Source organism: Saccostrea echinata, unplaced genomic scaffold (genome assembly GCF_033153115.1).
Source record: "Saccostrea echinata isolate AGI-Se365-2 ecotype Australia unplaced genomic scaffold, CSIRO_AGI_Sech_v1 ptg000065l, whole genome shotgun sequence".
Taxonomy (NCBI): Eukaryota; Metazoa; Mollusca; class Bivalvia; order Ostreida; family Ostreidae; genus Saccostrea; species Saccostrea echinata.
The window spans coordinates 2,055,001-2,073,495 of NW_026889814.1; the positions used below are offsets into that span (position 1 = coordinate 2,055,001).

At 32.3% G+C, this 18,495-nt stretch overlaps 1 protein-coding gene across 1 annotated transcript; it reads right to left on the reverse strand.

Moving 5' to 3' along the window:
• Positions 1 to 3,025: 3,025 nt before the first annotated feature.
• Positions 3,026 to 9,175, reverse strand: LOC133176016 (uncharacterized). Its single transcript, XM_061311190.1, has 10 exons — positions 9,069 to 9,175; positions 8,834 to 8,944; positions 7,601 to 7,711; positions 7,228 to 7,338; positions 7,040 to 7,150; positions 6,716 to 6,826; positions 6,329 to 6,439; positions 6,128 to 6,238; positions 5,033 to 5,168; positions 3,026 to 3,259 (listed from the first exon to the last, which is right to left on the reverse strand). Exons 1-10 carry the CDS (start codon positions 9,169 to 9,171, stop codon positions 3,148 to 3,150), a joined length of 1,128 nt encoding a protein of 375 aa, XP_061167174.1. The 5' UTR covers positions 9,172 to 9,175; the 3' UTR covers positions 3,026 to 3,147.
• Between the last annotated feature and the right edge of the window lie 9,320 nt (positions 9,176 to 18,495).

The window sequence follows — 18,495 nt, forward strand, 5'->3', positions numbered from 1 at the left end:
TAACCAGTCAACTTATCATTAGTAATGTGTCATGTAATTTGTACATGTCTGATATTATTATCTTGTTTTATTTTGCTTTTGCTCTGTGTATTTGTTTTACTGTTGTTATCAATTTGTACACAATTATGAGATATTTACAAGACGCGTGTTTTACCAAGTTTTCTTTTTTTTAAATCGAAATTGTATGCATGTAATACATAGTTTGCTGATCACTCATATTAAATACTGTTTTATTATTCAAAGTTGTGCCATTTGTTAAGTTGTGTTGTGGTGTTTTTGCAGTTTTCCTTTTAATTTCAATAGAATTATTTTTATTGTCAGTTGAACAGACCTAATTTACCCCGTGCCATTAGCTGTCAGAAATTCATTTGTAAGATGTAAATAAAAAAATGTTAAAAAAGCTATAATCTGTGTTTACTCTGGATCAGCTAAATTAATCAAAACATCATGCTATGAAGGAGATAGGAAAAAGAAATACATATACATCAGATGTTCGTTCTCATATTGTCGACGGATTTTTCCGTTATTTCCCGATCATGACAAGGAGCACATGGCGGGTGTGACCGGTCGGCAGGGGATGCTCACTCCTCCATGGCACCTGATCCCACCTCTGATGTTTGGAGGTCCGTGTTTGCTCTGCTCCTATTTTGTATTGTTTAATGGACTTTTGAGCTGGAACACTGTTCGTTATCTCCATATATTTCATTGCTTCCTTTTATTCTATGAGGATAGAAATTCTCAAGACCGTATTAATGATCCAAAACGTGGCTTTTCCTATACGATCTTGAGTCGGCATGGTCATAATTTAAGACATCACTACACACATTTTCCTGAATTATGACATCATGAGATATGATATCAAGAAAATACCCTTTTTTCCCCCCAATTTCAATGATTTTGAAAATAAATGAATAGATATTTTACAGTGGCTAGCTCAATGAGAAAATATCGCAGACACGTCTGTCACGAAAGTTTTAAAATAGATTATGTGAAAAAACGTCTTTGTCAAACTTGAACCTTTGTGCATTCTATAATTAAGACAATATATTTCAATCCTTTAATTTCTAATAGATATTTATTGTAATTCTTCCTTACTCATTTATGACTTGAAATGAGTTCAATGAATGGAGTTCCATAAACATATCAAACATAGTAGACATTCATTTCTTTTGCACAATATCAACGTGTTTTGTATTTTGATTAAATTTTTAAGATTTGACCGTGGAAAATAATGCAAAAATGTTCACTTAATTCATGCTTGAATGATATCATTTCTTTTCATTTTGCATTCTCTTGTGCATTTGTTTTACAACTGTCACTAATTCGCACGTTTATATCGGCGATACATGTTTATTTGCAAAACGCACTTATTTTCCAATTAAAATTTTGGGACTTATTTTCAAAATATCTGTTACTGAAAGAAAGCAATATATCAAAAGTCCATTTTCTTATGAATGTTTTATTATTCAAAGTTTTGGCATGTGTAGTGTTGTGATATAGTATTTTTGTTTTATAAATCGTTAAGGACATTTGTTTATTTATAATGTCATATTGGCAGACTTTAAAACGTGTGTTTGATCACATTTTGAAAAAGAGTATTTTAATGTAAGCCTCATTTTAGCGGCCAGGTGTTCAATTAAGACGTAAATAAACTATTTGTAAAACAAATTTAATGCTACCCTAATACATGTACATTGCTTTATCTTAAATGTAAATAAATCTTGTTTGTAAAACATTTTAGTTAACGACTACCGTAAAGCACTGCTTTCTCTTAGTGTTGACTATGAACAGGGCATGAAACTCGGACGGATGAAAATTTCAGAGGTGGGATCAGGTGCCTAGGAGGAGTAAGCATTCCCTGTGGACCGATCTAACCCACCGTCGGCCCTTTGTATCGATCAGTTAGACGGAATATTTTGTAGTCAAATTTGGTATAAACACAAAGGTCTAACAATTGGTTAGAAATATGCCAGTCAAAATACGAACCAATGATGGGTTATATTTGCTAACAAGATCTTTATAACGTCCATAGGGTTTACGAAATGCTGACTTAAAACGATGTTGTTGAAATCCCTGTAGCATGAAATTATCTTCAAGAGCCTGCATCGGTTTAAAAATTGATCGTATGCAGTGCATGGTTTTGAGTATCGAATAAGTTTGGAGACGTGAACCCCATATGCAGGTGATAGTGAAATATAACTACATAAATAAGGAAATTTGACGATGGATAAGCTGAGTTCCTCTTTTGTCATACAATTTTGATATTATTATGGCCCTTATCGCTTAAAGTCATGAAATGATGCCCTTTTGTTTTTAAGACAAAGTAGAATAAGTTAAAAATCGTCATTTACTACATTCCGTCGATAACAAGAGCATAAGTTGTGTACGATCGATGTCTAAACCGAGACAGACTACAGATAGATAAGTTGATTTCCAAAGGGTATCAACAATCTCGTTTAAGGCAACATTTCGCATATTTTGTTTGCAGATACAATATGTAGTTAGGTAGAATGTTGACCAACGTTTTTAATACAAACTGTTAGGTCATTATTTGCAGACTAATTTGTCTACGATTTCAGCTGTTTAGCAGATCAAGAAAAACGGTTCACGATAACTGTAGTCGGTCGACAGGGCATGCGTACTCTTCCATGTCACCGGATCCAACCTCTGGTGTTTCTAGGGTCCGTGTTTATTCTGTCTTAAGTTTGCAAAACTCAGTTAGATTTTTGAGCTTGATTACTGTTCCTATTTTAACATTACATCTGCTATTGCTAAGGCTACTTTCTGTATAATAGGCCTTTTCAAATTCATAAGACCTGGATGAATTCAATATATATTCTTATCTTTGTTTTATTTTTATTTTTTTTTAATTTCAGCAACAATTCTGAGACTTTATGTACATTTGTAAGAAAATCACTAGATCACTTCAAATTAAGAAATTACAGAGCAAGATAGAGTTTAGTTGTATTTGTTTTATTTGAATACATTCATATATTCATTTTTAGATAAAAAGCACACATTGATATTCATGTATAAAATTCCACGAAATGACATATCTATGAATAATTATTCATTTATATATAATAAAGGCTTCTGTAAAATTCAAACTATATTGTATTCAATTATTAAAATATTATATTACACTATCTAAGTTTCTGAAAGAGGTAAGTCTTCTGTGTTGACTTTTTTGTAAAGGGTTGATCCCACATTTCTACTACTTGCTGTCTCGTTTCCAATACACCAGTTTTTTGTCCATTTCCTTTCAGAATAGAAACCGTGAATTAATATGAGATAAATAAACAATTAAATATGTTTCTTGTTTAAAACTTTACTCCTTTTCCCCTAGATTTCTGTTTAAGGACAATAATACTCCCAGATATCATATAAAATATATTATAACTGGTAATAAACTCTAAACGTAGGGGGATTAAAGTGTTGACAAAAACATGGCGCCTGTAATGTAGGTTGCGGCTGACCTAAGGTAAAGCACTATCTTTATTCCTTACCGCCAACGTAATAGGGAATCCAAAAAGACACAATAGATCAAGACAATGTCATATGACTTCATACGTTTTTTTTTCGTCTTCTGCAGTTTACATGTTGATGACAAACAAGTAATGGAGGAAAAAAGTGAACTGTTTATAGCTTTATCAGAATGGAGAAAAAATTGCAGACATAGCAGAAGCAGCGAAAGCGTCCTTGTAAAATCTATTTACCATGCATTTGATAAGAAAATTTCAAATCACAAAAAATCTTTAAAATTGCCATAGATCAAGCCAACAACGATTGATTGATGAATGGGAATATCGACGGTTGCATAGAATGGGTAATGTTGAACTTTATGAACGTTTGGATGAAATAACGGCTAAATTCAATGGAAATAGGAATGTTGCAGTTTTTTAGAGGACAGTAAAATGCAGATTTAAGAAACAATGCTTTTTCAGAGGTATTTATAGGGAAAAAAATAATTAGAAGTGGTACAGGAAAAGCGACTGTAATTGTGTTGAGAAAAAATAGATAGTAAACTTTTACAAAAATATAACTTTCAGTTAAGTAATTTTAGTGATGAATACAAGAAACAACTATATGTTTGGGAAAATGAACACAGGTATGTTTGGAGAATAAAGGCGGTAAAGAATGGAGGGGTCGCAGTTGGTTTTAGACACTAACATCTTTTCTTTCATGGCCTGTCACTATCACACGTGGAATTATCTTTTCCAGAAGACGATAATGCTCCTTTTCACCGGGCGCGAATTGTGCAAAAATTGTATATAAAGAGAAAACTGTAACAATATTTACATCACAAAAAATTCATATCATGATCTGTATCAAGAATCACTCAATATTAAGAAAATTACTTCGAACTACCAAAAGAACTTCTGTCAGTCTATTCCTCGTCGAACTTTTTGCAAATTATTACCTTGAAAGGACACTTGACTAAACTTTTATTTATGTTTTTTCGCATTTCATTAGAACCAATTGAAGCAGTTACCGTTTTTCTATTCGAGTTAATTTTCTTGTGTCGTCAGTGCGACACCATTTTTGTCAACACTTTTGTCCCCCTACTGTGCATTTTACAAATAAATGTGTCATTTCTTTGTAAAACATTGACGACTCATAGGTCACATACCTACCATCATATGATAACGATGTACATAAACTAATATTAATCTATACTATATGATATCACACTCGTAAATATGGCAGGATTGCTTTTAACATGAGAATTCAAGATTATTTGCAAATTAGTAAATATGAAAACAAAGCTGGAATCAGGAATGTGACCCCAGCTTTTCTCCCACTGGATTTTATTCATTTATTTATTTGAATTCCCAGATGCATGATAATACTTAGCAATAACGTTTTTATGCTTCCATAAGTTAGCACTTCACTGAGATAAATATCTTGTAAATAACACTTCTTTTGAAAAGCTTTTAAAATTCAATTTTCCTCCGATTAAATAGACATTGAACAGTTATAAGGAATCATTCTTATATTTCTTCCCTGTTTAACTAAAAAGAAAACAACTTACGTTCTTAGTCTATATATGATTGATATAACGATGGTAATGACACATATTGTAGCTATTAATGACACAGTTGCAATAAAAACTGGATTTGAAAATGGGAATTCCTGTGTCATTTTTCCTTCTGTCGAAGATAGGCAGTCTGAAAAAGGGAAACATTTACATTTAGTATATGAGAGTAATATGTCCATATGTTATCTAATTTAGCTGCCCTTTTACCCATATTTAAGTCCTTCATTGTTGATTTTTTTTCCTTACATCAATATGAATCATATACAGTGAAGGCAGGACATAATCTGCATTTATAAAGTTCTGAGAAGGAACGTGATATTTTATGAAATTGCAGTTTCAGGTCAATACATAAATTTTAGGAAAACATTAATGTTAAGTGTACAATTTACAATTTAAGCAGTGTAATTGTTTTAATTGCTTATGTAATCTCATTAAAACGCATTTAAAAGATGAACAAACGTTTTAAGGATAAATAACACAAACTTTTTTTTTCAGAAATCAACTGTATTTCTTATAGATTTATTTTCAAATAGGTAACATGAATAATGTTTGCCAGGTAAAGAGAGAGAATTTTTTAAAGATTTTGTCACAATGTTAAAAATAGGTGCAAAATTTTCCAAAAAAATACATAGAAAACAACACAAAGTCGGATATCTTAGCACAAAAGAAAACACATGATTTCTTTATATTTAATGGATTTATTATTTATATCATTTCTATTCAATATCAGTCAAAAACATCCATCAATTCATGCATTAAATTTTTGTTTGTATTATGTATCCTTAAAGTAATGTCATTGCAATGTCTATTTTTATAACCATGGCAACGTCATTCATCAAAAAGAGATACAGAAAGTCACGTATCTTAGTAACGAATGCTTGTGTACGGAATTTTATTGAAAGTTGGTAAAAACTGTATGAAGAGAAGCAAAATTTTTTTCAGATAAAAAAGGCAGATAAACAACAAACACCTTGCCATCGGATAAGCTCTTCTGGTATTTGATAAGTTGAGCTAAAAATACTAAGCATATATCCATTTCAACTACACTTTCAGTTACTGTCATTCATATAACATAAGTAAAATACAAACCTGTGTCTGTAGAAAATTCATACACATCGTTCGTTGAGTTACAAAACTGACAGGGAATTTCCGAGTTAATTTCAAAATCTTTGAAACAATTTTCTTTTATGTAGCAGTATCCTGAAGAAAAAAACACACATGAAATTGTTTAAACTATTAAAACAAAAATAACAGTTACGATATCTTAGCGTTATTATGACTCTGCTTTACCATCTACTATTTTCCAGACACTGCTGTTGGTGAATGAATCGCAGACTTTACAATCTTTTTCTGGTTCTGTTCTTCCATGATCCACGCAATTTCCATCAATCAAACAATTATCTGAAGAAACGAAAAACATATAAACAATAACATGTACATGTTTGTATAAATATATATGAGAGGGTGTGTGTGCAAAATAGTGAAAAGTATCGAAAAACCAATGTGCTTTGTTGACAAGAACTGTTGAAAAATTTGAGACGGTTTCATTTCGTTTGAGATTTATATAGAATTTACATCCCTGATACCGTAAAAAAATATCTAAAGCTAGGAACATAAATTAAGAAATAGCTACAACGAGGTATTGTATAGAAGGTTGGAAATGGCTCTATTATTTACCTGGACTTAATGACCAGTTTCCTCTGTTGAGAGATGTATTGCAGTATAAACAGGTTTTTACATTGTTTTTCTGCCCGTCAGCCACACAAAGATCACTGATATTGCAGTATGCTTAAAATAAACCAATAAATATTATTCCTGGTTTCATATCTTGAAGATAAATATTTATTTTCACTTAATACAAATATATGCCTATATTATTCCAAACTCCTTTTTTGAAGTAGATTTTACTTCAAAGTAAAGAAATGAAAGTTGAGAAATCATTGCTAATGAATCTTGAAACCATCTTAAATGCAATAACAAGTTTCTTTATAAAATATAAACCTGGGTTTGATGAAAAATCGAACACATCGTTCAATGAATTGCACATATGACAAGGATATGTTATATTCACTTCCATATCTTCGAAGCACGTCTCTTGTATATAACAGTGTCCTGTAAAAAGAATTTTTATTGTTTATGATATGCCCAAGATAATCCACTGTAACACAAACCTGATTTTTATCATTTACCATTTTTTATTTGCCAGACGCTGTAGTTGGTGTATACATCACAGATTCTGCAATCTTTGTTTGGTTCTGTACTCCCATGTTTTATGCAAGTTCCGTTTATCATGCAATAATCTGAAAGAAAAGAAGCATTTACATTCATTTGATAAATGATTTGTACATCAAATGAACAAGTGTTCAACCCGATTACAGACCAATTACTTTGTTTTTTGAGCAAAAAGGGGAAGGTCAAAGTCTTGGTAATTTATTTTAATAATGCTGCTAAAAATATGTAGACTTCCTCAAATGCTTTATTGATAAAATATTTTCAAGAATCATATCTTTATATCGTTTGTTAACTTGAAAAATATATCACCTTGATTTCAGTAACATTTACCTTGGTTAAATGTCCAGTCTTCCCGACTTCTTGACGTGTTACAATATAAGCAAGACTTGACTTGGTTTTTCTCCCCGTCAGCTACACAAAGACCGCCAACGTTACAGTATGCTTGAAAATAACAAATCAAAAAAGACAGAGTCAGTCACGTTTTACATCCGGCTTTCCGTTGAATAATAGAAGGAAAACGGTAAAGTTGAGCAGTTAAATGATTTTAAAAAGCCAGTCGATCGAAATATTACAACAACATGATGTTGGTTTTTTATATGTTGTTTTGAGAAACTTCCATTGATACATAGACGACATTAACTTAGGGTGAATTGCCAGAAAATGTCAGATGCATGCTACATACGACGGGTGCAGTGAGAGTTCTTTACTGTGCCAACACACATCTTGAAAGAAACCTCTTTTTAATGCATTATTCGATTGTCCCGTGATCTTGGTTCACTTTTTATGTCTGGCTTTGTTCAAAATGTAACCAAACATGTAATTGGGTGGGGGTGGATCAGTTACGGTGGCGGGAAATTTTATTTTTCATTAGATTGAATTTTTTATGATACAAAGTACTGCATGAAAAACGTGTAATCAATATATGAATTTCTTTGTATCAGCAAAATAAAGCAAAAAAAAAAAAAAAAAAAAAAAAAATCTTCGTCCTTAAGTATTTGAATTAAATGCAGTGTGACAGTGCTTCCATTTTTACTGCAACAGTTGTCTTAATTTTTCTTGTCCCAATATGCTATAATGAAGAGAAGAAATCCTTGAAGAAAAATTATTTTGTTTTTCATCAAATAGAAAATTTAGTTATATTTCCAGCATGTCAATAAAATTGACAATTGATCTCATATCCAATCTAATAAGTGGTGCTTGAATCAAACCTTTTTTCAATAATACTGTATAAATGAGTAAATTTATAGATATTTTAAAATAGTATACTGTAAACCAACTTTTATTCGCGTGCGAGAAATATTCACCTACTTTAACTCGCTAATATTAATCGCCGCTAACCATGTATTTTGCTTCTTTGGTGTAGAGAATGTTTCCTCGGTCGCAAAAATTCATCGTCGCGAATTGATTTCAAACTGAAGAATCGCAAAGAAAAGTTGACGCGAATAATAGTTGGTTTACAGTATATCAGTATTTGAAGTAAATTCAGGGGCTTGTTTCTAAGAGCAAATGTTGATAAAAACATTTCAAAAAATTGTACATACAGGTTCAAATGAATTTAAATACCTGGGTTTGATGAAAATTCATAAACATTGACTGTTGAATTGCATATATGACAGGGAAATGTTACATTCACTTCCAAATCTTTGAAACAGTTTTCTTGTATGTAGCAGTGGCCTGTAAAAAGGATTACAAAATAAGTGTTTATTGTATTTGTAACCAACACAATGACATTATCATGTATGCATGATTTCTTTCTTTTTTTTTTTTTTTTTTTTTTTTTTTTTTTTTTTTGCTATACCTTCTTTTATTTGCCAGACGCTGTTGTTCGTATATGCATCACAGATTCTGCAATCTTTGTTCGGTTCGGTACGTCCATATTTTATGCAAGTTCCATTTATCATGCAGTAATCTGCAAAATAAATAAGCTCATCAAAATAACTCTTTCCTATGTATTTCTACGTAAAACTTTGATTACCCACTGTGGCCCCACCCTACTCCCAGGGGTCATGATTGGTACAAATTTGAATCTACACTACCTGAGGATGCGTCCATAAGTTTTATATTTTCAAGCACAGTGGTTCTTGAGAAGAAGATTTTTAGGTCACCTGAGTCACTCAGGTGACCTATTGCTATCCGTTTTTGTGCGTCGGCGTGCGTCGTGCGATGTGCGTTAACATTTGAACATTTTTAGCTTCTTCTCTGAAACCGCTCAACCAATTTCAACCAAATTTGGCATATAGCATCTTTGGGTGAAGGGGAACAGAAATTGTGAATTTCATGGTCCCTGCCCCCCTGGGGCATGAGGGATGGGGCTAAAACCACCAAAATTAATGCAATCTTTAAAAATCTTCTTCTTTACTCCTGGACATTAAGCAGTCAAACTGTTGGCAACATTGTAATGAGCATTGAGTCCTCTATCAAAATTGTGAAATTCATGGCCCCAGGGTCAGGGGTTCTGGTGCTAGGGCGGGGCTATATAGATCATATAGTGAAAGTGCATTATTTCTTTGAAAATCTTCTTCTCTGCTCCTGTGTATTAAATAAACTAACTAAGTATATAGTTATGATGAGTAAGAGTGCCTCTTCCAAAATTGTGAAATTCATGGCCCCAGGGTCTGGGATTCTGGTGTTAGGGCGGGGCTCTATTGATTATATTGTGAAAATGCATTAATTCTTTGAAAATCTTCTTCTCTGCTCCTGGGTATTAAATAAACTAACTAAGTATATAGTTATGATGAGTAAGAGTGCCTCTTCCAAAATTGTGAAATTCATGGCCCCAGGGTCAGGGGTTCTGGTGTAAGGGTGGGGCTCTATTGATTATATAGTGAAAATGCATTAATTCATTGAAAATCTTCTTCTCTGCTCCTGGGTATTAAATTCAGTAACTAAGTACATAGTTATGATAAGCAAGAGTGCCTCTTTCAAAATTGTGAATTTCATGGCCCCAGGGGCAGGGGTTCTGGTGTTAGGGCGGGGCTCTATTGATTATATTGTGAAAATGCATTAATTCATTGAAAAGCTTCTCTGCTCCTGGGTATTAGATAAACTAACTAAGTACATAGTTATGATGAGCAAGAGTGCCTCTTCCAAAATTGTGAATTTCATGGCCCCAGGGTCAGGGGTTCTGGTGTTAAGGCGGGGCTCTATTGATTATATAGTGAAAATGCATTATTTCTTTGAAAATCCTCTTCTCTACTCCTGGGTATTAAATAAACACATTAAATACATAGTTATGATAATCAAGGATGCCTCTTCCAAAATTGTGAAATTCGTGGCCCCTGGATCAGGGGTTCTGGTGTTAGGGCGGGGCTCTATTGATTATAAAGTGAAAATGTTTTAATTCTTTAAAAATCTTTTTCTCTGCACCTGGGTATTATTTAAACAAACTAAGTACATTGTTATGATAAGCAAGGATGTCTCTTCCAAAAATGTAAAATTAATGGCCCCGGGGACAGGAGTTCTGGTGTTAGGGCGGGGCTATATAGATCCTATAGTCAAGGTGAATTATTTCTTTGAAAATCTTCTTATCTGCCCCTGGGTATTGTTTAAACAGGCTAAGTACATTGTTATGATATGCAAGGATGCCTCTTCCAAAATTGTGAATTTTATGACCCCAGGTTTAAGGGTTCTGGGTGGGGGGGGGGGGGGGGGGGGCTTCTATTGATTATAAAGTGAAAAGGCAAAATTTCTTTGAAAATATTCTTTTCTGCTTCTGGTTTAAAAAGCAAAGAAGCTAAGTGTATAGTTATGATGAGCAAGAGTGCTTCTTTCAGAGTAGTGAATTTTATGACCCCTGGGTCAAATGTGCTGGTGTGAGGGTGGGCTCTTGATAATATAGTGAAAATGCATTAATTCTATTAAATAATCCTGTTTGCTCCTTAGTTATGATGAGCAAACTTATGGTCCCAGGGTCAGAAGCTCTGGTGTTTGTTTTTTTTTTTTTTTGGCGGGGGGAGGGGGGGGGGCTCTATTGATAATATAGTGAATCTGTAGTAAAAAAAATGCATTATTTCTTTAAAAATCTTCTCCACACCTGGGCATATCTGAGGTAAATAGAGTAGAAATTTTTATAAGGAAGGGAATTTTTACCAGATTTTTGAACATCTGTACCATTTGGTCAAGTGTTCTGGTCCTGACCAGGGCTCTATTAGTTTGTATTCTACTGAGAGGAGTTATTCCCCTTTGCCATTTACTTTTGATAATTTATCACTGTAAATAATGTACATGAAAGGTAAATAGAATAAGAGAATTATGCAAAAACTTTTATTGTATAATACAAAAAGTACTTTCATTGTTTTAATGATCAGATAGACTTGTAAGTAGTAGATAAATAAAAATGAGACAAAAATAACTTGTCTTATTAAATGTTCATCAAAGACCAAGAGAGGCCAATGTAAGAGATTTCAACAAGGGATTAAAATAGTACAGAAGAATTGATAATTTGTTAATATACCGTATGATGATAGTGATAAATGGGGAACGGATTAGAACCTAATTCATGAACTGTTAATGAATATTAAGACCAATTATTTTGTTGATCATGATCACCCTATTTTTTTTTCTTTTGGGCAACAAAGCTTCACCTTTCAGTTCATATTATACTCTATGCATCCTTTCAATTATTGTATCATACTCAGGTGACCGTTAAGGCCCTTGGGCCTCTTGTTAAATGATGCCATTAAGTTTTCATAATTATTTCCCCTTGGAAAAAGGTGTGGCCCTTCATTTGAACCAAGGATACTTTGTGGCAAGTTTGGTTAAAATTAGTGGCTCTTGAGAAGAAGATGAAAATGTGAAAATGTACGACAACGACGGCGACAACGACGCCAGACAACGGACAAATTTCGATCAGAAAAGCTCACTTGAGCCTTTGGCTCAGGTGAGCTAAAAAGCACAGCAGCTTAAGTTGATAAAATGATTTTTTTCATTAGAGATAATTTACAACAAAATATAGCTTGGATTATAATATATCTCATATGCTCATTATCATGTATCAGCGAACCATATAATGAACGATAGGATTTATATACATTTTGTATTTAAAAAAAACGTTTTGGACAAAGTGTGGAAAAATCTTTTCCTAACGACAATATTATAAGAAAATATATAACAATAATTTGTCACTACACATAGCATTATATTGTTGTTAAGCATATACCTTGGTTTGATGAAAATTCAAAGACATCTTTCGATGAATTGCATATATGACAGGGAAATGTAATATTCACTTCCGAATCTTTGAAACAGGTCTCCTGTATATAGCAGTGTCCTATAAAGAGATTTAAACACTTGCAGTTCACAATGTAAAAAAAACGTGATGGTTTTAATTCCATAAAACAGAGATATGTTTTTGATTTACCATTCTTTATTTGCCAAACGCTGTTGTTGCTATTTGCATCACAGACTTTGCAGTCTTTGCTCTCTTCGCTACTCCCATGTTTGATACAATTTCCATCAATTACACAAAAATCTGGAAAAAAGTCATGGATTATGGTTTCAAAAATTCAAAAAAAAAAAAAAAAAAAAAAAAAAAAAAAAAAAAAATTATGGATCAAAATTTTAATGCGTAACTTCTGTAATGATCCTAAAGGATTTAATACTTTTCTCATATTGAAATACATTTTTTTAACTGAGTGCAAAATATGCCATTTTCCAAAGGTGAATCCTGTTATAGAATACATGATTTATATATGTCATCTATGTATGTACCCAGGAATGCACTAGATCCGGTCAATGTACATTAACATTGATGAGCAGTAAATTCAAATGTTGTGCAGTTTTAAACTATGAAAAGACATCCTATTTAGAAAATACTACATATTTAAGTTGCGCATTCATCGTTCATTAACATCGCTTTATGGTTATATGTATCGATGTTGTTTGTTTGCTTTATGTACTTTCGAAAACATTTCACTCACTTTGGGATGCAATCTTTTGATAGTGGATGGCTGCGAATTAAGACGCACAATGTATGCTTGCAATGGCTTTCCTTGCAACTGAGCAGTGAGGATAGTTTTCATGCTAGCACTTACTACGACATGTGACTGGTCTCCACGTCTCTCAGTTGCATAGATTAAAACCAGCAAGATAAGGATTACTTTGTTACTCTAGAACACTCTAGTCACGCCACACTTCTGAATATCTTGAATTAAAATATTTCTATCTAAAATTCAAAGTGGAAAATAATTTTATCTTAAATGAACAAAATTTTCCTATTCAGTCTTTTCTTTCAGCAAATAATGCAACGTTAGAAACGATTTTTTTAATATGTGTATAGAAGTTTCTTTTTATATAGAATATTTATCACACTGTAATAGTGATTTCATGAGTTTGTACAAGCGAGACGTCAAAACTTTTTCATTTCACATGCTGAATACTATTATTTAGTACCCCCCCCCCCAAAAAAAAAAAAAAAAAACATTAAATTAAAAAAAAGGATCGTCCGGGATTTGAATCCGGCACCTCTCACATGTTAAGCCAGAGTCATACCCCTGGACCACGGAGGCACATGATTAAAGCGTAATTTAAATGCAAACATAAGGTCACGTATAATGTTTATATTCACGTTCGATATTGTCAAAATTTTACACGATGCATGGTGTATAATGTAGCCTTTACTAACAGTTTTAATAGATGTAATAAGAATATAAAGTCCGCCGACAACCTGTATTATACGTAATAACTCTCCACATGCCCCTGTGCTAAAAATAGTGCCAAGCGACTTTTAATACAATAAATAATATTAAAAAAACGGGGCGGGACACTTTGAGAGGGACAGAGAAGCCCTAGGGAGTTATAGTATAAAATTTCATTGCAAAAGCTCAAAAGCTTCTTGAGATATCGCCCGGAAACGAAAATGTTACACACAAACGGAATGTACATGTATTAAATTACGACCTTGAACTTTGACCTTTTGACCTCAAAATCAATAGGGGCCTTCCTTAGGCCACGGGGAGTTGTTATGTAAAATTTCATTGCAAAAGCTCAAAAGATTCACGAGATATCGCGCGGAAACGAAAGTGTTACAGACAGACAGAATTTATGAATTTATGACCTTGACCTTTGACTTCTTGACCTCAAAATCAATAGAGTTCTTCTTTAGGCCGTAGGGAGTTGCTATGCAAACGTTCATTGCGAAAGCCCAAAGGGTTCTCGAGATATCGCGCGGAAACGAAAGTGTTACAGACAGACAGAAATACAGCTAGACGGACGGACGGACGGACGGACAGACAGACCCAAATTAATATCCCCCACTTTCAGTGAAAGCGGGGGACAAAAAATACATCAACATCAACTTCAAGTCATTAATAGATAAATTAAAAGTAACAAAATATTAAGCTATTCTTTAATGAAAACATTTTTAGGTATTCAAGAACATGGGTAATTTTCATCAATTTATACTGGTCATAAAAGCATACTGGTGAAACATTCTATTCGTGGAAGGGGGCCTAGCTTCGGATTTCGTTCGCCTAAGTCGTAAACATAGGTAATGACTGTTCTCTTGTCATGCACATGGGAGTAAAAGTCTAAATTTAAAGCCCTTCACCGTTATATGGTCACGTATCCATAAGAGTGAAAAAAATTTGAATTGGAATTTAAACAACATACAATCAACCAATCAGAAGTTGATAAAACAAGAAATAAAACAAAACAATAAAGTAAACTGACAGAAAATTCGAAGATTGATATATCGGCTTGGCCAAGATCAGGTGCCCATGTTGGTTGCAGATTAACAAAAAAATGAAGTCAAATGAAATGTATTACGAGTATGTTCTATGTAACACTACATCCTTTTGGCAGATTGTCTGAAATTTCTGTCCATTTCTGTCAAGCGGTTAAAAAGATTTTAGTCTTACTATAGCAGAGAGCCAAGTGGGCTACGGACTATACATATTCAGGCATAACATTCATTTTTATAATATTCAACTGAATAAAAAAGTATATTTCAAATACAAACTCTTCACAAAATATTGTCTGAGCAAAAAAAATCACATAGTTCATTTCTATTTAAATGTTACAGTATATAAAGGACATGGGTAAATTTGTTAATCTTTGAGCGTTTTTCTACTTTTAATATTTGGACATTTGAAATAAATAGTCAGAACAAAATAATACATGTCAAAATTACATGTTATTGGTGTTTTGATAATAAAATATTGTTTAAAACCATCTAAAGACCAAGAATGAGCTTTAATTTAGCATCTAAGAAGGATGAATTTCATGTGAGTACTGGGGCTACGGACTATACCGTTAAACATCTCTATTGTGGACAATCAACTTAAAGAAAATATAATTGTTTAACTAAATTTTGGGCATTTTTTTTTATTAATTGGTTTTCTATAACAGTTCAAACTACTTAGTTTGAGTATTTATAATACCCCATTATACTTAAAAATCAATTGTCTAATGTACTATGTACTTTCAATGCCAAATGAAATTCCAGTTCAGCTAATTAAAGCATAATTGGTGTTCAAACTACCGGTATAATGAATAAAAACAACAGGAGCTGAAAATAAATCAAGGCATGATTTGTGTGTGTGTGTGTGTGTGTGTGTGTGTGTGTGGAGGGGGGGGGGGGGTGTTACGGACTATATTGCCTTATTTTTTTTCTCCATTTAATGTAATGCATATAACTCAAGAGGGTCATTCAAAAGGTGGATCAGTATATAATTTATCATAACCATATGGTGTAATTAAAAAAAATAATAATAAATTGCAAAACATGATTGACCATTTGAAGTAAAAAAAAAAAAAACATAATAGTACAACATTTACCCATAAGGAATCAATGCTTTTTTTAAAACTAACAATTCAGTGACAAGTAGATTGGGTGGCGCAATTATAAGAGTGAAGGTCTCACTTTGTACTAAATTGCAAAGTAAGGAGTTGATCCTTATGTTTTGGGATCAAATCCCACAAATCCCACAATGGGATGTTAAGACTGGTCGATGAGAACTAATAAACCACTGGATCCCAATTTTGCAGTAGATACAAGTAGGAAAAAAAATTTCTTGTTAATACAGAAGTGCTGTTGTGTGGTCTGTAAATTTGCTAGATTTATTTGTAGAGTCCATAGTCCTTTTGTAAGTAGAATTTGTGTGGCTAAATATTCTTTTAAAAATATTCCAATGCTTATCATTGTAAATGGATTAATAGTATGTATCACAAGAAGGAAAATTTTATCATATATATTTGGAAATATGTTGTGACCAAAACATAACAGGACAGACTACAGAAGCAAGCCTTTAGTTGAAAAAATGTTAATTTTCAGATATTTTATTTTTAATTACAGTGGTGTTTGTATTTAAAACATTGCAATTGTTCGAATAAATATATTTTTGTATTGTAGTTATTGTATCAATAATGTATATAACTTTTTCTGGAACTTATTATATTGGGGATACGGACTATACAGGGCTACGGACACCAATTATTCTTCTATAACTTCGTTTGGTGTTAGCGCAAAAGCTATTCATTACTGTTTTTTACTTTACTGGTAACTGAGAAAATATTAAACAAGACGCATGATTAATTTTACATTCTTTTGTTGAACACAGACTGTAATGAAATATGGGGCTAAGGACTATACAAAATATTAGACCAGTATTGAAAATAAAATACAAAATGCACACACATTTTACGACATAACCACTATATTTTTCTCATAGTACTTGTTTTCTTAAGTTAAATAAAAAAATCTAAACAAATTATATTTGCTCTTTTTTGATACAAATTATGCATTTATTCAAACATTGGTAAATCTTAAATTATATAACAAAGGTATATCTTCACACATTTATTTATAATTTCCACAATTTTTATCCTTTTTCTTTTCTGTAAAAAATAAACTTAACCAGAATGATTTCTCTATAATAAAGTACATTTATTTTGGAATGTTTCATTCAAAATAATTTTAATTAACCCTTATTTAAAATGCAAAAAATCAAGTGCAACAGCATAACGCTTCAAAAATTATGAATCTTTGACTTTATTCTGTTGTTTTTTCAAAAATGTAGATACTATATATACATGTATGATATTATATATCAATGGAAAGCTCTCATTCTGATCTTTGCAATGCAACAAAAGACATTTAGATTTGATGTAACTATAAAGAGTTACATCTATATAACATCATTTAGTTGGAAATGGGCACCTGATCTTGGCCAAGCCGATATATATATTGTGACTATCTTTGGCAAAAGGCGAGATGTACTGTATGGTATGCTATGAATAGAAAAGATCAAGTGGTTGAATCGCATGCTATAAGATAAGAATGCAATGCTAACATATTGTTTTTATTGTAATGGCTTAAGCTATTACTTGTTTTGGTGAAAAGATAGAACTTTTTAAATCAATGTTTTACTGCATGGAGTAAAAGTTTTTTATCCTCCATTATCTGAAATATGTGCAATCGTATTTACCTTGACGCAATGACCAGTTTTCTCTGTTGATTGTTGTGTTGCAATAAAAACAAGACTTGACATCGTTTTCCTGGCCATTAGCTACACAAAGATCGTCAATATAACAGAATGCTAAAGAAGAAAAACCAAAAAATTAGCAACAGATGAACATTTCATTCTCAATACAGGATACATTGTCTTATGTCTATATTTCCAGACTATAAAAATTATTTTTAAATTACTACATTTCTCCGGTCGACAGGGAGTGCTTTGACACCTGACTTTACCTGTTTTATGTTTTATGCCCTGAACAGCATTGTTTTTAATTTTGTTTTTATAGATCGATCATAGTTCATTATCTTCACCTATTTCACTACAGCACAGCAATACACTAAGCTTTAACTTAGTATTACTTTGAAAATGATGAAATGTGTTAGGGTTTAAGAGCTTGTATCAATTAAAATGTTCTAAATACTTTCTGATATACAGATTAACTCTACTAACAACTGTATATAGGATTAAATATTAATTTTATTCTTCAAATTCCTTTTATTTGCTGCTTAATACTTCAACTTGAGTATTCAGTTCACAATTCGTTGACAGTCAATTGACCAACATATTCCCAAAAAAATGAACTTTTGCAAATTAAAGAAAAGCTCTTTATTTACATAAAGAGAACGAAAATATTCAGTTGACTTCTGTTGAATGTACCTATATTTACTGTGCAGTTGACTACTTTAAAACGCCTCTATATTTTTAATTCAGTTGACAACTATCGAATTTTCATTAGCCAGTATCTTTATAAAAAAAAAAAAATCAGGG